We start from the raw sequence: 23,711 nt of genomic DNA, 5'->3' as shown, positions 1-23,711 counted from the left end.
CGGGATCTGTCTCTCCAAAGAGGGGAGACCGTTAGTCACCGGCTGAAGCGCAGGGGGGGGTCACAGCCGCCAGACAGTGGCCGGGGAGCGCCGTGTTAAAACGAGTTCTGCATCAAACGCAGAGCACGCACCGCCTGAGACGGGGGCCCCAGCATGCCAAGGGGCCCGACTCACCTTGACCACCGTGTTCCAGAATGGGTGCATCACGTAGAGGGAGAGCGGGTTGTTGTCCACAGCACTGTACTGCAAGGGAAGCCAAGAAAGAGGAAAGAGAGCGGGTGAGAGGAGCTCCAGCAGCCATTTTCCGCAGGGCCACCCACCCACCCACCCACCCACCCAGGGCAACAGAGACCCCTACCCTCTTCAACACCCCCGTCGCCTAAGCAGCGTCCCATGCAACCAGGTGGCCTCAAGACCTCTATGTTGTCCATCTCCTGGATCTTGCACCCCGGGAAGGCCTCATCCTGTGGTTCAAACCCCAGAGGTCATAGAATCATAGAATTGTAGAGTTGGAAGAGACCGCAAGGGCTCTGATCCAGTCCAACCTCATTGTGCCATGCAGGAAATCCAAATCAAAGCATCCCCGACAGATGACCATCCAGCCTCTGTTTAAAGACCTCCAAGGAAGGAGACTCCACTCCACTCCGAGGAAGGAGTTTGTTCCTCTGTCGAACAGCCTGTACTCTCAGTAAGGTCCTCCTAATGTTGAGCTGGAATCTCTTTTCCTGTAGCTTGCATCCATTGCTCCAGGTTCTGTTCTCTGGAGCAGCAGAAAACAAGCTTGCTCCCTCCTCAATATGGCCTCCCTTCAAGTATTTAAACATGACTATCATACCACCTCTCAACCTTATCTTCTCCAGAATAAACATCCCCAGCTCCCTAAGTTGCTCCTCATAGGACATGATGGTTTCCAGACCTTTCACCATTTTGGTCACCCTCCTCTGGACATGCTCCGGCTTTTAGGTATTACAGTCTAAAAGCCTATTAAGCCATCTAACAAGTAGAACCAGTTAGCAACCAAAACTGAAAGGCTTTAATAAAAAATGAGTACCAGTTCATATTGGGGCTCCGAGGAAAGGGCCTCCCATAGCCAGGGTTCAACAGCAACAGCGAAGTAAAGCAATCCACTGGATTACCTTTCCCGGGACAAGGAGGGGAAAGTGAGGAGCATGCCACCTTGAATAAAGGCTCATTTAATTCAAGGCCCCTCCATCCTATAAACCTGCCTGATAAAGAGCTCATTTTGCAGGCCAGATTATTCAGTTGCCAACGTTCCAAGATCCCCCATAGATAACAACATCTGTGGATGCTCAAGTCCCATTAAATATAACGACATCGCAAAATGGAGTCCCTTATAAAAAATGGAAAACCAAGGTTTGATATTTGAAACTTATACTTTTTTTGAACATTTTCAAACCGTGGATGCTTGAATCCGTGTATAAAAAATCCGTGTATAAGAAGGGCCAACTATATATCAGGGCTAGCCTGAAGAAGAAGAGCCCTCCCTCCGGTCCATCTGCCTTGGTCCAGGCCTCTGAGGGAGAGAAGAATGCTGGACCTGATCCCACCACCATTCCCTTCTCCTTTTGTGTCGTGTCTTTTTAGATTGTAAGCCTGAGGGCAGGGAACGTCTATTATCCCCTCTCTTGTAAGCCGCCCGGATTCCCAGTGATTGGGCGGCACATCAATAAATCCTATTATTATTATTATTATTATTATTATTATTAGGTATGTAGCAGAAACTAGAGCTGTGAGAGTGTGGGCCTGTACCATGGAGAAACCAGCTTCCGTTTCAGAAAATGGGGGAAATGTCAGATATGCTGGAAAGTAGTAAATGAGATAAAGAAAGCGCCTAATCCCAGTAGATTGACCAGGAGTAATGCCTCTTGCATTGGAGGAGGAAACCTGGCTAGTGCCGGAGGCCAGGTACACAGGGGATGAACCATAAAGGCCTTTGTTTTGACTGGAGAAGTGTAAGCCAGAGCTAGCAAACCCCTCTGGCATGATTGCTTTTTCACTGGACACCTGGTTAGCTGGGCAAGGCTAAGGGGAGAATAAAAGCGTTAAGGCAGAGCTACGGATTAGACTGCAGGAAGAAGGCTGCCTGCTAACAGCTGCACCGTTCCGGGAAGCACTGACCTATACGCTGGTATTAGTCAGGCTTTGCTGAAACAGACAGATGCTATTAGGATATTAACAAGGCTCGAGAAGATTAACCCTGTATTCAGACAAGTCTCCCTTCTCCAAGATGCCTGGGACCAGAAATGTTTTCGATTTTTGGGGTCATATTTTGGAATATTTGCATATGCATCGTGAGGTTATCTTGAAGATGGGAACCAAATCGAAACAGCAAGTGTATTTATATTTCACATACACCTTATACACAGAGCCTAAACAAAGTTTGTGTACATGGGACCATTAGAAAGCAAAGGTATCCTCATTTCAGCCACCTTCGTGGGCGGTTTTGGATTCTGGAACTTTGGATAAGGGACACTCTACTTATATGTAGTTCCTCAAGAGATGCGAATGGACACCTGAGTGGATAATGGGTTAAGTTGTATTGTTAAGAGGGTTATGGGTATGACAAAAGGGACAGAATTCTGTACATTAAGAAAAGCCTTTGGGAAATGTCTGTGTAATACCTTAACAGACACTAAACACTAAATGGCTAAAGTAAAGCGTTGGAAGGGCCATGTTCCCATATGCGTTAAACTAGTACAAATCCTGTTAAAAAGATGCAGGGAGATAAAGGTTCAACCCTCTCTGGAAGTGTAACATCCGAATGGCTGTGTGATGGGATGTAATGAATGCATGGCGCCTCACATGCAATGTGGTGTAATGTGAAAAACTCTGCACACTGATAGCTCTTTGTGCGTTTTTGGGCTATAAGGGCATGTTCTAGAAGGTTTCTTCTTAACACTTCACCAGCATCTCTGGCATCTTCAAGGAATGCTGGCATAGAAGAGTGGGGTATATATACTGTTGGTTGAGAGGAAGGGCTTTCCATGTTAATCTGTGTATTGTTCTGTTGTTGAACGGGTTATTCATGACCCATTGTCTGCTGGGAAAACCCCTGACCCTGAGTGGTTTCATCTGCATTTTGCTGGGTCTTGATCTTACTGTTTATCAGGACTGGAAGCCAAACTTTGTTCACTTTAAGGGTTATTTCTTTCCTGTTGAAGTCATCCAGGTGTTTATGGATTTCAATGGCTTCCCATTGCATTCTGACCTGATGGTTGTCAGCCTGGTCCAGGATTTCAGTTTTCAAACAGCATTATATGCCCAGGATAGTTTTTAACATGTTCTGCTACGGCTGGTTTTTCTGGCTGATTCGGGCACTTTTGGGTGAAAGCACGTCCTCCTAGTTCAAAGCCCATCCCATTCCAGCGGCCATATATCCGCATTCCTCGACCGTCCAAGGAACCGGATGTCATTCTTTCTGATCAGTTTACTACTTCTGGTGTATGTCAATGGGAATCTTTGGGCTTGTTTCAAATCTATGTCACTTATACCCTCCCCAAACACTCCTTCAGGAGCACCACTCCAGCCCTGAAGCCAGAGCCTGAAGCCAGAGCCAGCAGCAGCAAGCTTCCCCACACCATTGGGACTTAAGCAGAGGCAAGGCAAGGCAGAGGCAACAGCAGCTGAGGAAAGGGGGCGTGGCTTGGGTGAGATACTTATACCCTCCCCAAACACTCCTTCAGGAACACCACTCCAGCCCTGAAGCCAGACGCCTGAAGCCAGAGCCAGCAGCAGCAGCAACAGCAGCTAGCTTCCCCACACCATTGGGACTCCTCAAGCAGAGCTTGGCGGTTGTGGCGGAGGGAGAGTTGTGGATGCAGTGGGTTCCCTTGAGGGCCTAGGGAACACCACCACCCTCCCAATTCAGTGGGGTTTGACCTCTCACCATCTCACCTGAGGCCGGGAATGTGGCAGGGGCGGCCATTGGAGTTGTGCTGGGGAATGGGAGGTATGGTTGGGATAGAGGGAACAGATGTTACAAAAGAAGACGGGATCGCTGTCTGAAAGCTATCCCGTCTTCAGTTCCCTCTGTTTCTCAGGATGGCTTGGAGAGCAGACCAAACATTCCACAGAACCTCACTCTGCTCCTTTGCAATGCCAGGTCGGTAAAAAACAAGACCCATATCATCCAGGACCTCCTCCTGGATGAAGATGCCGACCTGGCTTGCTTCACAGAGACCTGGCTGGGAGAGGATAGCACTGCCATATGGGCGCAGGCCCTCCCAGCTGGGTACTCTGTCAGTGAGCAGGTGAGGGGAAGTGGGCGGGGGGGGCGGAGTGGCTCTAGTCTATAAGAACCATCTGACCTTGGCCAGGATACCTGTCCGGAACACAGTCCATTTCGAGTGTATGTACCTTAGCCTGAAGACCAGGGATAGTTTGGGGATTTTGCTAGTCTACCGGCCACCCCGTTGTCTGGCAGACTCCCTGACTGAGCTGACACAGCTGGTCTCTGAGCTGTTGTTGGAGACCCCCAGACTCTTAGTTTTGGGGGACTTTAACATCCCGCTCGAGACCAGTTTAACAGGTGCGGCTCGGGAGTTCATGGAGACCATGACAAACATGGGCCTATCCCAATTGGTCAAAGGGCCCACACATTGTGCAGGTCATACACTCGATGCGGTCTTCAGTACGGAACAGGAATATCCGTGGGCGGAGGTGGTAAGTACCTCCGCATTGTCATGGACGGATCATTTCCTGGTCAAGATGAAACTTAGAGCCAATATCTGCCCCACCGGGGGTGGCGGACCCATTAGAATGGTCCGCCCTCGAAGGCTGATGGAGCCCATTGGATTCCAGACAGCCTTAGAGGGTTTAATGGTTGGGAATGCCGGTGATCCGGTCGATGCTCTGGTCAATACCTGGAACACCGATCTTACCAGGGCTATCGACATGATCGCTCCCAAGCGCCCTTGCCATCCCGCCCCAAATCGGAGGCCCTGGTTCACACCAGAGCTGAGGAAGATGAAGCGGTTTGGACAACGGCTAGAGCGCAGGTGGCGGAAGACTCGACTCTTATCCGACAGAACTCGCCATAGGAACTTCCTTTGTTCCTATCGGGAGGCAATACGTGCAGCGAAGAGAGCCTTCTCCTCTGCACGTATTGCGTCTGCAGAGTCCCGTCCAGCAGAGCTGTTTAAGGTGGTGAGGGAAATGACGCAGGTGCCCCCTGCGCCAAATCCCTTACTTAACCCGACGACGGCCTGCTGTGACGCGTTTAACAACTTCTTTGCAGACAAAATCTCTCAGATAAGAGCCGACTTAGATGCCACCATTGAAACAGAGTCGACAGGCGAGGCGTCCAGTGACTCCGCCGATGTAGTCATACTGGATCAGCTCCAATCTGTGAGTACTGATGACGTGGACAAGCTGCTTGGTAAGGTGAGGAAGACAACTTGCCCTCTTGACCCTTGCCCATCATGGCTGGCCGTCCAGGGGGGGGATGCATTGATGAGATTCCTCACGGATATCATCGGTGCATCCTTCAGGGAAGGACATGTTCCATCTTGTTTAAAGGAAGCGGCGGTTAGGCCGCTCCTGAAAAAACCTTCCCTGGACCCCCTGGATATGAGGAATTATAGGCCGGTGTCATTGCTGCCATTTTTGAGCAAGGTGATCGAGAGGGCGGTTGCCCTTCAGCTCCAAGCTGTCTTGGATGAAGCCGATTATCTAGACCCATTTCAAACTGGCTTTAGGACAGGCTTTGGGGTTGAGACTGCCATGGTTGCCTTGACCGACGATCTGCGTCTGAGCATTGACAGGGGGAGTGTGACCCTGTTGGTGCTCTTAGACCTCTCAGCGGCTTTTGATACTATAGATCACGGCATCCTCTTGGACCGCCTGAAGGGGTTAGGTATCGGGGGCACTGCTTTGCAGTGGTTCCGGTCCTTCCTCTCGGGCAGGTCTCAGAGGGTGCTACTCGGGGACTGTAGCTCCAGTAAGAGGTACCTCACTTGTGGGGTTCCTCAGGGGGCTATTTTGTCCCCGATGTTATTTAACATCTATATGAAGCCGCTGGGTGAGATAATACGGAGTTATGGTGCTGGGTGTTATCAGTACGCTGATGACACCCAAATCTATTTCTCCGTATCTCGTTCGTCGGCCTCGAATTCCGATGGCATCTCTTCTCTCAATGAATGTCTTCAGGCGGTAATGGGCTGGATGAGGAAAAACAGATTGAAACTGAATCCAGACAAGACGGAGGTGCTCATGGTAGCGGCCCCGAAACCAAGAATTGGGTTGCAACCTCCAGTCCTGGATGGGGTCACACTCTCCTCCAGCGACTGTGTTCGCAGTCTGGGGGTGCTCCTTGACTCGTCGCTCCTGATGACAAATCAGGTAAATGCGACGGTCAGGAGTGCCTGTTATCAGCTTCGGCTGATACGCCAGCTGCGCCCTTTTCTGGAAGTAAGGGATCTCGAGACGGTTGTGCACGCGCTGGTAACCTCACGCCTTGACTTCTGTAATGCACTCTACATGGGGCTACCCCTGTGCTTGACTCGGAAATTACAGCTGGTTCAAAATATGGCAGCCAGGCTTGTGTCAGGTACATCTAGGAGGGACCACATTACTCCGGTTTTGAGGTCCCTCCACTGGCTGCCTATCAGCTTCCGGGCCCAGTACAAGGTGTTGGTTATCACCTTTAAAGCCCTAAATGGCTTGGGTCCAAACTATCTTAGAGACCGCCTCCTCCCGTACAATCCTCCCCGCACTCTCCGGTCCTCTGGGAGGAACTTACTGCAGCCTCTAAAATCTAGGCTTGTGGCGACCTCCCGGAGGGCGTTCTCTGCTGTCGCCCCCAAACTCTGGAACGACCTGCCGGATGAGATCCATCAGATAACATCATTAGACAGCTTTAAAAAAGCGGTCAAGACGGATCTCTTCCGGCAGGCCTTTCCAGATTAACCATCCCGGCCCAGGTTCCCAGGTTCCCTGATTCCCTCATTCCTCCCGTGGCCCCATCTTAGTGATGGTTGAGGATCAACAGAGGGATATCAGGGTTTTTAGTTTTTAATTGTTGTTTTTATGCATTGATATTGTGTTTTAATATGTTATACTGTTTAATACTGTCTTAAGGGGGGGAGGGATAAAGTGTTTTTAATTGTCATATTTTATATTTTACTGTTGTTAACCGCCCGGATTGGTTTGCCAGAGGGCGGTATACAAATAAATATTATTATTATTATTATTATTAAACAAGGAAGACTTGTAGATCTCTTCCAACTCTATGTCTCTATCCTTCAAAACTGAATTTATGAATGAATGAATCTTTATTTGTATACCGCTATTCTCATGATCACAGCGGTTTACAACAGTAATAAAAACATACCGAAACTACAAAATCCAATAGAAAGAAATCCCCCCCACATTAAACAATACAGTACAGCAATAAGTGTATTTACCTGACCCTGAAGGCTAGGGACAGTCTAGGAATTCTGTTGGTCTATCGGCCACTCCGTGCGCTAACCGACTCCCTTAACGAGATGACACAGTTGGTTGCGGAGCTGATGCTGGAAACACCCAGGCTGTTAGTCCTGGGTGACTTCAACATCCCCTTCGCGGCCAACTATGTTCCATCCAGTGCAACTCGGGAATTCATGGATACCATGGCGGCCATGGGCCTGTCCCAGCTGATTTCGGGTCCAACGCATTTTGCGGGTAATACACTGGATCTGGTTTTTTCTAAGGATGTGGAAAATCCGTGGGCGGAAATAACTAATATTTCCCCCCTGTCATGGACGGATCATTTCCTTGTGGAGGCAAAAATCAAGGCTTCTACCCAGATCCCCCCCGGGGGTGGTGGACCTATTAGGATGGTCCACCCTCGAAGGCTGATGGAACCCAAAAGGTTCCAGGAAGCCTTAGAGGGGCTCATGGTTGGAAATGACGGCGACTCTGTTGATGCCCTGACTGGTATCTGGAATACCGGTCTCTCCAGGGCTATACACAGTATCGCTCCCAAGCGTCCTCTCAGGCCCGCTTCCAAACGTAAGCCCTGGTATACGGAAGACCTCCGGGCAAGGAAGCGGGTCCTGCGACGGCTAGAGCACTGCTGGCAGAAACACCTACACTTAGCCGACAAGGCTCTCCTAGACCGCCTCTTGGAGGACTACGGAGAGGCGATACGAGCAGCTAAGAACTCGTTCTATGGTGCTCGTGTCGCGTCCGCGGAGTCGCGTCCAGCAGAGTTGTTCGGGATAGTCAGGGAGCTAACTCTGCTCCCTCCTGCCCCGAACCAGATCCTTGAACCTTCAAAGGCCTGCTGTGACCAATTTAACAACTTCTTCGCAGATAAAACCTCTCGGATAAGCGAAGGTCTTAACGCTGGCATTAGGGCAGAACCCAGGGTAGAGGCATCCAGAGCCTCCGTGGACTCCATTAAACTGGATCAGTTTGAGTCAGTTAGTACCGAGGATGTGGACAAGATCCTTGGAAGCGTTCGGAAGACAACCTGCTCCCTCGATCCCTGTCCCTCATGGCTAGCGGCTCAGGGGGGACCAGTGGTAACCTCGTTGTTACACCGGATTATAAATACATCTTTGAGGGACGGGCAATTTCCATCCAGCTTAAAATTGGCCACTGTAAAACCGCTGTTAAAAAAGCCCTCCCTCAACCCCCTGATGCATAATAATTACCGGCCAATATCGCTATTGCCATTTTTGGGGAAGATGATCGAGAGGGCGGTTGCAATCCAGCTTCAATCGATCTTGGATGAAACGGATTATCTGGACCCATTTCAAACTGGCTTTCGGGCGGGTTACGGGGTTGAGACGGCCATGGTCGCCTTGGTCGATGATCTCTGTCTGGGCATCGACAGGGGGAGCGTGTCCCTGTTGGTGCTCTTGGACATCTCAGCGGCTTTCGATACCATAGACCATGGTATCCTTCTGGAACGCCTGGCAGAGGTGGGGATCGGGGGCACTGCGCTCCAGTGGTTCTGGTCCTACCTCTCTGGGAGGTTCCAGATGGTGCAGCTGGGAGACGTGTGCTCCGACAAGAGGGCCCTTATATCTGGGGTCCCTCAAGGAGCCATTCTGTCTCCCATGCTATTTAACATTTACATGAAACCGCTGGGAGAGATCATCCGGAGACATGGGGTGCGGGGTTATCAGTACGCTGATGACACCCAAATCATTTTCTCTATGTCTCCGACTGATGCAGTGACTGAGGATGGCATCTCTCCTCTCTTGGCCTGTCTGGAGTCGGTAATGGGCTGGATGAGGGAAAACCGACTCAGTCTGAATCCAGAGAAAACGGAGGTGCTCGTGATAGGTTCTCCTGGCCCAGGGATGGCGGTGGTTCCGCCTGTCCTGAACGGGATCACGCTTCCCGTAAAGGACTCGGTGCGCAGTCTGGGGGTGCTCCTTGACTAGTCGCTCCACCTAACATCCCAGGTGGACGCGACGGTCAGGAGCACCTGTTATCAGCTTCGGCTGATCCGCCAGCTGCGTCCCTACCTGGGCTGGGGGGACCTTGAAACGGTGGTACATGCTCTGGTAACCTCTCGATTGGATTTCTGCAATGCGCTCTACATGGGGCAACCCTTGTACCATACCCGGAAGCTACAATTGGTACAGAATATGGCAGCCAGACTGGTTACTGGTACATCCAGAGCCAGTCATATAACGCCTGTACTTAAAGATCTGCACTGGCTGCCCATTCGCTTCCGGGCGCAATACAAGGTGTTGGTTATAACCTATAAAGTCCTACATGGCTTGGGCCCAGGATACCTTGAGGACCGCTTCTCCCCATACAATCCGCCCCGCACCCTCAGAACATCTGGGCAGCAGCTACTGAGGGTACCTGGGGCAAGATTAGCCTCCACAGCAAGGAGGACATTCACCATCTCGGCCCCGACCCTATGGAACACGCTGCCCATAGAGCTCCGCTCGGCTACCTCCCTGGCCCAGTTCAGGAAGGATTTGAAAACCTTCCTGTTTAAGCGAGCATTCCCCGATACAAGTTCTAGCTAGTCCCCCCCCCCCCCCCCCCGACGGCCAATGATGTGCTGGCTAGTAGGTGATTTTAATGTATATTTTAATGTGTTTTTATTGCCTTTGTATATTGTGTTTGATATTGTATTGTACACCGCCCTGATTGGAAGAAGGGTGGTATATAAATAAAGCATTTATTATTATTATAAAATATCCATCATTCAATCACAGTTAAAACAGTTAAAAACCAAAGCACCAATTACATCCAATACAATACAGCAACACAAGGGGAGAAGAATGGAATTAGGGAACATGGGGGAAAGCTTGACGAAAGAGGTGAGTCTTTAGATTTTTCCTGAAAGGCTCGTCAGGCAGAGAGTTCCAGGTCTGCGGGGCTGAAGCAGAAAAAGCCCTATGTGCAGACACCACGTGTCTCGTATCAGGGACTCTCAAAAGTTGTTTCCCGCCCGACCTGAGAGTGCGGGGCGGATTATATGGAGAGAGGCGGTCCTCCAAGTACCCTGGGCCCAAGCCATTTAGGGCTTTATAGGTAAAAGCCAACACCTTGTATTGTGCCCGGAAGCGGATTGGCAGCCAATGCAGATCTTTCAATACCGGTGTTATATGGCTGGCTCTGGAGTTGCCAGTGACCAGCCTAGCTGCCATATTCTGGACCAATTGTAGCTTCTGAGTTTGGTACAAGGGTTACCCCATGTAGAGTGCATTACAGAAGTCGAGTCGAGAGGTTACCAGAGCATGTACCACTGTTTCAAGGTCCCCCCGGCCCAGGAAGGGCCGCAGCTGGCATATCAGCCGAAGCTGATAACAGGCACTTCTAACTGTCGCATCCACCTGAGAAGTCAGGTGAAGCGACGAGTCCAGAAGCACACCCAGACTACAAACTGTGTCCTTCATGGGGAGCGTGACCCCATTCAGGACAGGTGGACAAATTTCCATCCCCAGACCAGGGGAACCTATCACAAGTACTTCCATTTTCTCTGGATTCAGGCTGAGTCTATTTTCCCTCATCCAGCCCATTACCGACTCCAGACGGGCATTGAGCGGAGAGATGCCATCCCTAGTCACTGCATCAGTGCACTCAATGTATTTAGCATTTCCCTTCTCACCCAGAGTTTGTGTTGGTCCCTAAAACCAGTTGCTTTGTCACCAAAAGACAGAAGGAAAGCGGTGCGGAGGGTGAGCGCCGTGTGCCGTATCCCAGCCCACTCTGGGCAGACGACACTGTTCCAAACACAGAACTCTCAAGCCATTTAGGAGCTAATGAGATTTCAGTTAACGAAGGAGTAGAAGATCCTCCGCAGACTCTTCCAATCCCATTATCTCTAGCCTTCTCCTGGGCTTTGAAGGAGGCTGAGCTGCCATTCAGACAAGGAGGACGGGCAGCTTGCAGTGAGTCCTGTCTCGACTCGCAGAACCACAAACAACCACTTTTGTAACTGCTGTTCCCAAAATCCTCCAGCTGTCCTAGCCAGTGGCCATGCTGGCTGGGGGGTTCGGGGAACTGCAGCCCCTAAATACATAATGTGCTCAAGTTCTGTCAGAGGCTGAGATGCTGTCCATTGCAAGCGCCTGCAAGAAAAGCCATTTAGCTTCCGGAAGAAAAGGAAGAAATCCAGACTGCCAAAAGCAGAGAGCAGCTCCTTGGGCACAACAGCCTTGCAGCAAAAAAGGCAAATGCTATCTTAGCCTGAATTAGACAAGGCAACTGTTAAGTGGATTTGTAACTGGTTGACCGGACGAACCCAAAGGGTGCTCAACAATGGCATCTTTTCATCCTGGAGAGAAGTGACCAGTGGGGTCCCACAGGGCTCTGTCCTGGGCCAAGGGCTATTCAACATCTTTATCAATGACCTGGATGACAGAATTGGGAGCATACTTATCAAATTTGCAGATGACACCAAATTAGGAGGAAAAGCTAATACTCCAGAGGACAGGATCAACATTCAAGGAGACCTTAATAGGTTAGAAAGCTGGGCCAAAGCTAACAAAATGAAATTCAACACAGAGAAATGTAAGGTATTGCACTTAGGGCAGAAAAATGAAATGCAAAGATAGAGGATTATGGGGGAACCTGGTTTAAGGAGACTGGGAGAATAAGGGGCCAACAGGCCAGACAGCCTGATCCAGCAGAACCCATTATGCACCAGTGTTGCTCCAGGTGGAATCAGGCTACTGGACACAGTTTCAGTTTCTCCACATCCTTTTTGAATTGTTTGGCCCGGAACTAGACACAGGATTATTCCAGGTGAGGCCTGACCAGAGCAGAATATAGTGGCACTATTCCTTCCCTTGATCTAGACACTATACTTCTATTGATGCAGCCTAAAATTGCTTTGGCCTTTTTAGCTGCCGCATCGCACTGTTGACTCATGTTCAACTTGTGGTCTACTTGACTTACACAACTCTATGGTAGGACCTGGGTCAGTGAATGGCCAGTTGTAGCCTGATTCCACCTGGAGCAACACTGGTGCATAATGGGTTCTGCTGGATCAGGCTGTCTGGCCTGTTGGCCCCTTATTCTCCCAGTCTCCTTAAACCAGGTTCCCCCATAATCCTCTATCTGTGCATTTCATTTTTCTGTCCTAAGTGCAATACCTTACATTTCTCCGTGTTGGATTTCATTTTGTTATGTTTTGGCCCAGCTTTCTAGTCTATTCAGGTCATTTTGAATTTTGACCCTCTCCTCTGGGCTATAACCTGCCCTAGAAGAAAAAAAATGCCAGTATGCCTCTTCCCTTCAAGGGTCCACAAAGCCACTCTCCCAGTGACACAAGTGGCCCCTGGCACACAATGGAGCCTTCTGAAAGCAGAGGAAGACCAGATCCCACTTCTATGGCCAGGAGCGATATGCTCCAAAGGCACACTTTCCACAACCACAACAGAGCCGAACTTTCTGCAGGAGCAATAGCAATAAGTCAATTGCCCCCAACAAGCTGGGGACTCATTTTACTGACCTATGAAAGGATGGAAGGCTGAAGGATGGAAGGAGCTTCATGCTTCTTTTTAATGGCTGAGCCTTAAAGGGCTCTGAAATGTGCCCAGCATCACAAGGCCATCAGAGCCATGGCCGATTTGCATTGGTCACCTCTGCACACCTCCAATCGGGATAATATTAAGGAGGGGCCGCCCATGACCCCTAATTTCCCTTCTTTCTTCCTTTAAACACATATAGGTACAGACTGTGCTGCAGGTGGAGAAGGGGGTAGTCAAGGAAGGCGTTCCCAGTTAGGTTTTGGAGTGGGGGTCACACCAGAGAAGAAGGGGTTGCGAAAGGAGAGGACCACTACCCCTTTGGTGCAAAAAATGTACATGCCCCCACAAATCGGTGAACACTTTTAGGCTTTAAACAGGTTGGTCCTAAGGGACTGGCTTTACTCCTGAAAGGTTACCGGAGCAAAAGCCAACAGCCATCCTTAAGGCATGAAAATGGCATCTCCAGAAAGAATACGAGATGCAGCCAAGAGAAGGGTGGAATCAAATGCCCCCCACTCCACTTTAAAGCCCCTTCCAAGATTAATCCCAGCACTGATCCATGCTCCAGGGTTGTCCAATTTTGACCAAATTGCAGCATGCTAGAGTTCGAATGGGTTCCCAGGGCCACCTAGTCCAACCCTCTCCCATGCAGGAATGCACATCGAAAGCATGTCTGAAAGATGCCCATCAAAACTCGGTCTAAAAGAAGGACAGTCCGCCACCCATCCCACAGATAGACAGCCCTCACAGTACAAAAAGCTCTTCCTAATTTCTTTCCCTGCCATTTGAATCCACTGGTTCTCCTCCTTCTAGTCTCCGGAGCGGCAGAAGACACAGCATCCCCTCAGGTAGATAAAGATAGCTCTGCCGTGGCCTCTCAGACTCCTCTTTCCCTGGCTGGGCATTTTGGCCCTCGGTCACTCTTCCTCTGGACGCCCGCCAGCATTTCTATCTCCTCCTTGAACTACGGGGCCCAGAACTGGACACCTTTTGCCTCCTGCCAAAATAAACTGGATCACCTCTCAAGGAGACAGAGGGAACATTTGCTCTTGCAAGCATTATTACCATTACGCTTAGGCCTGGCCTCTAAATGTGGAAAACCTAACTCAGCAAAGGAAGAAAATATATGCAGTTCCAGCTTTCCTTGCAGGAGAAAAAGGCAATGGGTCATAGATTTATAGAACCGACTGTATCTTATAGAGGGGCGGGATATATTATTATTATTATTATTATTATTATTATTATTATTATTATTATTATTTTCTACTATTAGAGATGGAAGAGACCCCAAGAAGGGCCCTGATCCAGTCCAAGCCCCTTCTGCCATGCAGGAACTCTCAATCAAAGCATCCCCATTGACAGATGGCCATCCAGAATCAATGAATCAATAACAACGGCTGCTACTACATTAACGTGCATCCTTACGCAAAAGGCGACAAGTGGGAAAATCCACAAGGCACAACAAACCAAGAGAGTATATTGCATTGAGAAATGGCTTGATCTGTAAAATGTGGTTTGGTTTAAATCATGCCTGGTCTATGCCTGACTCCTTTCAGACCAAGAACTTTTACTAGTCCAGTAGTTTCTACTCATCTGGGCTTGAAGTAGAGGCTCTTCCTCACAATTGTGCCTTGACTGCTTTTTTGGACCATTCTTGGAAATGGACTTGTCGCCTGAAAACCAGGATCATTGGTTTTACATTTCTGTTGCTATTCTCTGGCTGCATCTGCACTGCAGCAATAATTCCGGTTTGACACTACTGTAATTGCCACAGATCAATGCTATATGGCCTTCCCATATACAGTGGGCCCTTGGTACTCGCTGGGGCTTGGTTCCAGGATCCCCCGTGGATACAAAAACCTGTGGATGCTCACGTCTCATTCAATATAATGACATAGTAAAAGGGCAAAATCAAGGTTTGCCTATGGAAATTTGTAAACACCTGTCCCTCCATATTCACTAGGGTTAGGGGCACAAGACCCCCGTGAATATGGGAAAACCGCAAACAACAAAAAGACCATGTTTTTACCTGAGAAGACACCTCTCTAGGAATCTCTAGGTCCTCCAGTGCAACTCTATGACCAACATCTGCCAGACACTGAGCATAAAACTGTGTTGGAGGAGCTACAAAGGCCTAGTGGAGTGTCCTATCTAGGAATCTCTAGGTCTTTTGGTGCAGCTTTCAGTTAAAGTTGATCATAGAGTTGCACTGAAGGACCTAGATATTCCTAGAGAGAACATAGTAATCAAATCCGTGAATAACTATCAAAGCTGCAAATATGGAGGGATGAGTGTGTATGTATATGCACTATGGCATTCCCATGTACAGGAATGCCATAGCACTGACCCGTGGCAATGAAAGTGGTGTCAAATCAGATTATTTCTGCAGTGTGGTTGCAACCCCTCTCTCTCTCTCTCTCTCTCTCTCTCTCATGCACACACACACACACACCCTCGAATACACACATATACACATCTATTGGTATAAATGCCTGTCTATGGGTGTCTTGCTCCATGCCACTGAGGAAGTAGACTGTAGCGTTTGCGAGTTGAATTGTGGGAGACCAGAGTTCGAATTCCCATTCAGTCATGAACCCCAATTGGACGTTACTCTCCTCTCAGCCTCAGAGGAACCCCCACGATCGGACCACCTTAGGGTCACCGTAATTCAATATGTAGATAATGAACCATAACTACGGTGACCCAAGGTCCTCCTGTTCCAGGACATGTCCTACATTTCAACCTTCTGTCCAGGAGAAATGGCAAAATTTAGAGTACAGTATAATTAGGAAGCATGAATTTACATCTCTATCAGTGCTTTTAGCTTTTATTTTGCCACATCTTCCATTTTTCTTGAATGTCCTCCATTTTGTGATGCCTTGTCCTCCTTTATGGTGAGGGCATCTGGTCACCCTGACCATAGCGATGAGAACTGCTCTCCTTATAGGTTTTAAAGGGTCCAAAGATACCAGCAGGGTTATTATTGACCATACAGAACCATTATTTTGACTATACTTGATTATCTGTTTTATTCTGCGTTTTGTGTTGTGTAGCGTTTTCTTTTTGCATTGTAGTTTTATATTGCATTTTTAGTATTGTATTCTAGTATTCAGCGTTTTATAATGAAACTGTTTTTAATGTTTCCTTCTGTTGTAAAGCGCCATGTCCATCAATGGCACTCTATACATAAATGAGGAGGAGGAGGAGGAGGAGGGAGATAAAAAGGCAAGACTGTTCTGCTGGAAAGACACCCAGCTCCTTGCTCTGGGTCCAAAGGATGGCAGGCGTTTCAACACACAGCGTCCAAAGGTTGTGTAGCTTCTTCCACAACCCAGCAACGGAAACCACCTTTGGACTGTGATGCCTCCAAGCCCGCATTGCTTTCTCAGGGGGAGAAAGGCCATGAATAAGGCTTTGGGGCAATTAACACCCTGCTAGTCCTCTTTGAGGAATGGGGAGCTCAAAGCCTGACCAGAGAAGACCCCCCCCCCCAATCCCAAACCTCCCCTCTGGCCTTTGCTGCCTGAAAAACGTCACTCCTTGGGACTAATGGCCATCCAGCCTCTGTTTAAAGACCTCCAAGGAAGGAGACAAGGGAGCAATGTGTTCAACTGTCGAAGAGCTCTTCCTTTCAGGAGATTTCTCCTAATGTTTAGTTGAAATCTCTTTTCCTGCAGCTTGCATCCATTGCTCTGAGTCCTATTCTCTGGAGCAGCAGAAAACAAGCTCGCTCCATCTTCAATGCGACAACCCTTCTGGTCCTGGAACCAAACTCCAGCGGATACCAAGGGCCCGTTGTACTAATGTCAAAAACTATAGCAAAGCTAAATAAGAAGACTAAACCAAGCATTGTGCCAAATTACAACCTGAAGAACCTCCCAGGAGAATTGAAAGAGAATGTGAAAAATAGATTTGCCCTATTAAGTGTAATGGATCGGGAGCCAGAAGAACTCTGGACTGAAGCCAGGGACCTTATCAGGGAGGGAGGCAAGAAGGCATTTTATCTGTGGCCACAAAAGGAAGAAAAACCTCAATGGATGAAGCTCTTCAAGTATTTCAAGGCAGTCAAGAAGCACAACCCTGAATTTGACTGTTCAATGACTTTTGTGCAGGGATTAGGGAAAGTACTATAATAACCAGTGCAGACAAACAGAATCATAGAGTTGGAAGAGACCCCAAAAAGGTCCATATAGTCCAAACCACTTCTGCCATGCAGGAACTCTCCATCAAAGCATCCCCATTGACAGATGGCCAACCAGCCTCTGCTTAAAGATCTCCAAAGGAGGAGACTCCACTATAATCTCCGAGGAAGGAGTGGGTTCCACTGTCAAACAGCCCTTACTCCCAGGAAGTTCCTCCTAATGTTTTGGTGGAATCTCTTTTGCTGGAGCTTGCATCCATTGCTCCATTGTCTCCTGTTCTCTGGAGCAGCAGAAAACAAGCTTGCTCCATCCCTGAATAGGACATCCCTTCAAATATTTAAACAGGGCTCTCATATCCCCTCCTAACCTTCTCTTCTCCAGGCTAAACATCCCCAGCTCCCTAAGTCTTTCCTCATAGGGCTTCATGGTTTACAGACCCTTCACCATTTTACTTGCCCTCCTTTGGACACGTTCCAGTTTCTCCACATCCTTTTAAAATTGTGGGGCCCAGAACTGGACACAATATTCCAGGTGGGGCCTGACCAAAGCAGAATAGAGTGGCACTAAAGTGCACCCACATCATATGTGGGCATACTATACATGGCTTTCAGTATATGCTGATAGCTGTGCAGGAGCGTGCAGGGCGCAAGGGGCAGCACATCCCATTCTGAGGAATGGGGCATGCACCCATGGCACACGTGTGCTGCTGCACCGCCACATGCACAAGCCCCATTCACTTGAATGGGGCTTGAGCATGTGCAGTATTTGGCTTACGCAGGGGAGTCTGGAACGGATCCCCCACGTAAGCCAAAGGCAGACTGTATTACTTCCCTCGATCTTGATACTACAGTGGTACCTCGGGATACGAAATACCCAGGTTACGAAATTTTCGGGATACGAAAAAAATCACATAAGAAATAATTGTTCCGGGTTACGAATGTTTTTTCGGGTTACGAAAAAACTTTTGGTGCTTTTCGGCGCTATTTTACACGGAATCGCAGCTCCACATATAGCGCCTATGGCTTTTCGGCTTACGAAGGCGTTCTGGTTACGAAAGCGCCCCGGAACGAATTACGTTCATAACCCAGGCACCACTGTATACGTCTCTATGGATGCAGACTAAATCTCATTGGCCTTTTAGCTGCAATCATACTGTTTGACTCTGTTCAACGTGTGGTCGGACTTGGACTCCTAGATCCCTTTTCATTCAGCCAGGTTCCCCCATAATCCACCAACCAACAAGGGATCCTTCCTGGTACTTTCCTCCGGCAGTGAGGACTTGTAAAATTATTTAAGAAGGCATTTGGCGACAGCAGATAAACGATTTCAGCATGTTTTCGAATGCCGTTTTAATGCTGTCTTAACTGTGCTTTAAACTTGTGTTTTTCAATTAGCTAGTTGTGTATAATTTGTATATTCAGAGGGTTTCAAAACTGTACTGTATTAAGTGTTTTGCACCATCTTGGGAGGGGAAGGGCAGGGTGTAAATTAAACCAATAAACGACCTGCGCACACCTGATGTGGCCTTCCCTCTTTGACCCCAACCTGACCCTCCCTGGATGCAACAGGCAGGAAGCCAACCTTCAATTACAGAAATACATGGCGAAGGGAGTGTCCTTCCTGCCCAGAGCGGGTGGCTTCAACTGTGGCTGCAGAGCATCACCAAATTTTGCACAGCGCACCAGGGAGGCAAAGGCACCGGCTGAACCCTGCTGCCACACCTGGGGCCCAAAGGTACAGGACCTCCCTCCGCAGGTGAGAGCCAGATGCCACGGAGGAACGGCCACCAGCCTGTGGCCTCCCTGGCACATCCACGACTGGGGCAGAGGCCTGGAGGGATTCTAGAATCACATAAGTGGAAGAGACCAGGGGCCCATGCAGCCAACACCGCTTCTTTTCTGCCATGCAGGAATCACATCAGCATCCCCTTGGACAATGGCCATCCACCCTCTTGTTTTTAAAGACATCCAAAGAAGGAGGCTCACCAGACTCCGAAGACTCTTCACCTTCAAACAGTTATTACTTCAGGGAGGCCTCCTAATGTTGACGGGGGTCGTCTTTTCCTGGTTCGTGCATCCAGTGCTGGTTTCTTGTCGCTATAGTGGCGAAAAGCGTGCTCCATCCTCATGTGACCCCCCTTCAATACGTAAACAGGCTATCAGATCACCTCTAACATCGGCTCCAGGCTAACATCCAAGGCTCCTGAAGTCCGCCCCTCACAGGGCTTCATGTTTCCAGGTCCTTCACATTTGGGGGGACCCCCTGGACATCTCCGTTTCTTCTCACTCCTTTTTGAAGTGTGTTTTGCCGCAGACTGGGACCACGGGATTATGCCAGGAGGGGCCTGGCAAAGCAGAAAAGAGGGCCACGGTTTTAGGGTTCCTTTCATTCAGACGGGCCAGCAATGCTGACAATTCCATTTTCACGGAGAAAGGAAGGAAATGAACCCGGACGTCTTCGTTGGTGAGCCATTACAGACCAAGGGAGGAACACAGCAGGGGAAGTTATTTTGGGTGCACTACGGCCCCACCCTATCGTGGCATCCATCCCACCTCAGGAAATTCCCAGACCGGGTGGGAACGGTGTCCTCCCTCCAATGAGGTTGAACTGCAAGTCCCATCTCACTCCCTGCCATTAGGAGGGTCACTGGGGCTCCTGGGGATGCATGCCAACAACATTGCATGGGCTTGCAGATTCCACCGACACCAAAGACAAGGCCCGTTGGGCTACGAGAACACAGAGGGCTGTCATCCATCCTCCCCCAAGGGACGATTCCATTTCCAGGATAACAAAGAAAGGGCTTTTGCTTAGCACTCAACTAATAGGAAGAGGCAGAAAAAGTGCCTGGCACAGTCCCCAACTGCAAACATGGTGCTCTGCGGAAGATTGCTTCCCCCTTGCCACCCCTCTACCATCTTTCCCCCCAGCCCCCCAGGTTTACGCTGCACCTCCAAGGGCCGCAACTGCAAAAGAATGCGGGAGTATAGTCCAAAATCTGGGAGTGCCTGTGCCCACTCTCCTCATGTGCGTCCCACCCGGAGCCTTGTCTGATCTTGAAACGCCGCAGCGGCTTGCCATGAGTCTGGGTGATGACCAATAGGCCTATACGGCGCCCAAGGTCCAGGTGACCTGGAGGAAGGTGTGTCCCTCCATTTCACCTGCCAAGGGTTGCTAGGTCTCATGGGGAGCCCTTCTTCCAGTCTGTCGATGGAGACAGGACACAGGGCCTTTTTGGTGGCTTCTCGTCCGCTCCGGATGCCCTTTTCAGATGGGCTTAGTCCATATGTGGAGGCAATAGTTTGTGGTGTGGCTTCCAGGCCTTTTGGGCGGGCAGCTACATCTGCATTCATACAACTCGTTTGCAGGACCCCTAAGAGCCATGCTGTCCCAACCCGCTCCATGCAAACCAAAGCTCTCTTGACGTCAGTGTGTTTCAAGGAATTCTATGGGGGGCAGAACTATATTTTTAACTTCCTAGGGTTTCCCCCTCCCCCCCACATTGTTTGATTTTTCTTTGTAGAAGGGGAGATTATAACCCCAGTATAACTAACATCACTGGATTCTCCCGGACCGAATCCAAATTGCGGAGGCCAAAACTAGTGGACCTGGATGGCCCTTGTGGTCTCTTCCAACTCTTATGCTTCTTGACTCCGGTTGTTAATACGTGGGAATCTGTGGAACCAGGCAAGAAGGTTCCCAAACACATCTGGCCAACCAGGTGTGGCTCATCGCCGCATTCAGGAGCAAGCCAGCCACGAGTGCTGACAGCTTAGCCCTTTCCTAAACACAAGCCTGAAGGCCCCCCCCCCCCCCTTTAAGATTTCGGAGGCTGTGAACAGGGAAGAGAGGGCCAACATGGCCACCAGGAGCTGACCAAAGCCTAATGGGAAGCAGATGTGGAGGCAGTGGGTAGCCCTAACAAAGGTTTTTGATTTTTATAGTGCCTTAGGCCTAGAATCATAGAATTGGAAGAGCCCCCAGGGTCCGTCCAAATAACCCCATTCTGCCAGGCAGGAAATCAAAATCAAGCACCCCCCGAAGATACCATTAGCTCTCGGTTTTTGTTGGGTTTTTCAGGCTATGTGGCCATGGTCTAGAAGAATTTATTCCTGATGTCTTGCTGCATCTGTGGCTGGCAGCTTCAGAGAATGAAATGTCCACCCAAGTATCTGGCGAAAGGTTAATTAATAAACGCTGCAGAACATGGCCCATAGCCTGAAAACCCACAAACACTATGGAATGGTCGGCCATGAAACGCCTTCAACATCTGCCTCTCTTAAAAACCTCCAAAGGAGAGACTCCACCAGACTTTGAGGCCACCTCTTCCAAATCAAACAGCTCTGTACTGTCGGAAGATCTTCCAATGTTTATGTGGAATCGCTTTCCTGCAGCTTGCATCCATTGCTCCATGTGCTATTTCTCTGAGGCGCAGGAAAACCAGATGCTCCAGCCTCAAGATGACATCCCATCAATACTTAAATAGGCTATCATTTACCTCTTCGCCATGCTAAACAGACTCAGCTCCCGAAGTCTATCTTCTAAGACATAGGCCTGGAAAGACTGGCACTTTCCTGCCAGCCTGGGCCCAGAACTAGGGCTGCATGGAGCGGAGTTTTCACAACACTCCCAAACCCTACTGATGTGCTGCAGGGGTGCCCCCTTTGGTGGCCTCCATTTACACAGGGTGCCGCCACATGGCATCCTCCGATGTGCGCACTTACAGGTGTTGCACACGGACGCATCATAAGTCCCTGGTGTAGCTGCCTCATTCCAACTCAACCTTCCAGGGTGGCACAGAGCGTGCCCCCTGAATGGGCTTTTTGTAACAGCCCCATGTTGCCAGAGACTCTTCCCCCTTCACCCTCCTAATGTTTGAGGTGGAATCCCTTTTTCCTAGCTCCATTGTTGCTCCAGGTTCCTAGGCTCTGGAGGAGCAGAAAACAAGCCTGCTCCATCCTCAATATGACACCCTTTCAAATCCTAAACGGGCTATCCTGTCACCTCTAACAGCTCTTCCCAAGCTAAACATACCCGCAAAGCTCCTACGTTTCTCCTCAGAGAGCTTTATGTTTCCAGACCCGTCACCTTTGTGTCGCCTCCTTTGGATACGCTCCAGTTTCCTTCAACATCCGTTTTTTGATTGTTATGCCCCATCTAACAGAGTATTATTCCAGTGAGGCCCGACAAACAGATAGAGTGGCCTATGACTTCCCTTGGTCTGGGTCTTCCGCCATAAGAGCAAGCTGATGCAGTGGAAGGGTATGCATATTTTTTGTTTTCCACACGCCATACATAGTCAGGGACTGGGGAATGGTGTTTGCCTCGCAGAGGAGGCCCAGGACCACGGCATCTATCAAATTGGTTCCTGTCTGGAATGTTCCAATGCTTGCCCGCTTCATTTGGGATTTGGCATCCGGTGGCAAACACTATAGATTGCGGAACTGGTGGCTCAGGCTCCCCCGTCTTCTCATTCCTAGTTATGGCAAATGCATTTCTTTCCCTAATAAGGCTGATCCTTGACCCGCTCCCCCTCGCCCCCCCCCGCCTGTCTTGAGAGCCATCTCCAAGGCCTCTTAGCAGACTGCCAGCAAGAGAAAGGCAAAGCGTGTTGGCGCTTTGGGGCTTGTTCTTATCTGGATGTAACAACTGGCAGACATTCCTGAGTTTACGATAACGCTGCCACATTCCGCATCCTGAGAGCCCAGGGAGCAACTTACTACTAGGAGGAAGATTCCACTCAACTCCCTCCCAAAGGAAGACAATTCCTAGAGGACGTGCTCTGGGCTGGGAAGAGGAAGTCGGCTTCAGTCTCCTCGTTCTGCTGGTCTATGAGAGGCGCAAAAATCTCAAGGTACACACAACAACATCTTCTGTCTCCTAGCCTGCGGAGGCAGGCATTGCCATTAAACCGGGCTGAGCAGAACAGTCTGACCAGGCTTGGGCTTGCCATTCCAGGTTCCACGGCCTCGCCCCAAAACCCTCCAGGATTTCCGCACTTCCGGGCCTCCTCCTTTCCCAGGCGTTTGCCGCCTTCCTCCCTCCTCATCTGACGGGGCTTTCGCACAATGCCAGGCGGGCACCGATATTACGTAATGGTCAGAACGGCTGGCCCTCCCTCCTGCATTTCGCCAAACTAAAACATTTGTATGTAAGCAGGCTTTGAAACATATAAGCAGGACAGGGCTCCGGTATGGGGTGCGCATGTGTTTTAGTGGTGCTTTTACTTCATTTTTTAATTGATTTGATGCTTTGGGTGTTTTTATGCAGATTTGTTCTCTCCCGATCGGGCCTTGGGTCCCTTCTTGGGAGAAAGGCGCAAAGTGAATAAATAAGGAATAATTAGAGCACTTTCCTTCTCTTCCCAACAAACTGGTCCAACTGAAGGGAGATCATAGTGTCTGTAGGTTTTTCGGTCGTGAGGCTTTGGTTCTGGAAGAGTTTCTTTCTTCCTGGCTTTTTGCCATCAGCCGTAACTGGCATATCTTCATAGAACGCGGGCATTGAAGAGAGTGGGGCATTATACGTCGGCTGAGAGGAAGCGAGTTTCCAGTTATTCTGTGACTGTTTTGTTGTTGAAACATAGAACAATCTCTCTAGACACGGCCTCAGAGCCCAAAAA

The 23,711-nt window shown here is 49.5% G+C and overlaps 1 protein-coding gene across 2 annotated transcripts in view; it reads right to left on the bottom strand.

The window, feature by feature from the left end:
* The window catches only part of SELENOI (selenoprotein I), a 78,435-nt gene that overhangs the window by 17,893 nt on the left and 36,831 nt on the right, over nt 1–23,711 (bottom strand). For both annotated transcript variants that reach the window (XM_042464744.1, XM_042464752.1), the window contains exon 2: nt 175–243. In XM_042464744.1, the coding sequence (XP_042320678.1) occupies nt 175–243 (69 nt within the window). The remainder of the gene's footprint in view (nt 1–174; nt 244–23,711) is intronic.

Source organism: Sceloporus undulatus, chromosome 1 (genome assembly GCF_019175285.1).
Source record: "Sceloporus undulatus isolate JIND9_A2432 ecotype Alabama chromosome 1, SceUnd_v1.1, whole genome shotgun sequence".
NCBI lineage: Eukaryota > Metazoa > Chordata > Lepidosauria > Squamata > Phrynosomatidae > Sceloporus > Sceloporus undulatus.
The sequence above is the reverse complement of the archived record's forward strand: the minus strand, read 5'-3'. Positions and strand labels throughout refer to the sequence as shown.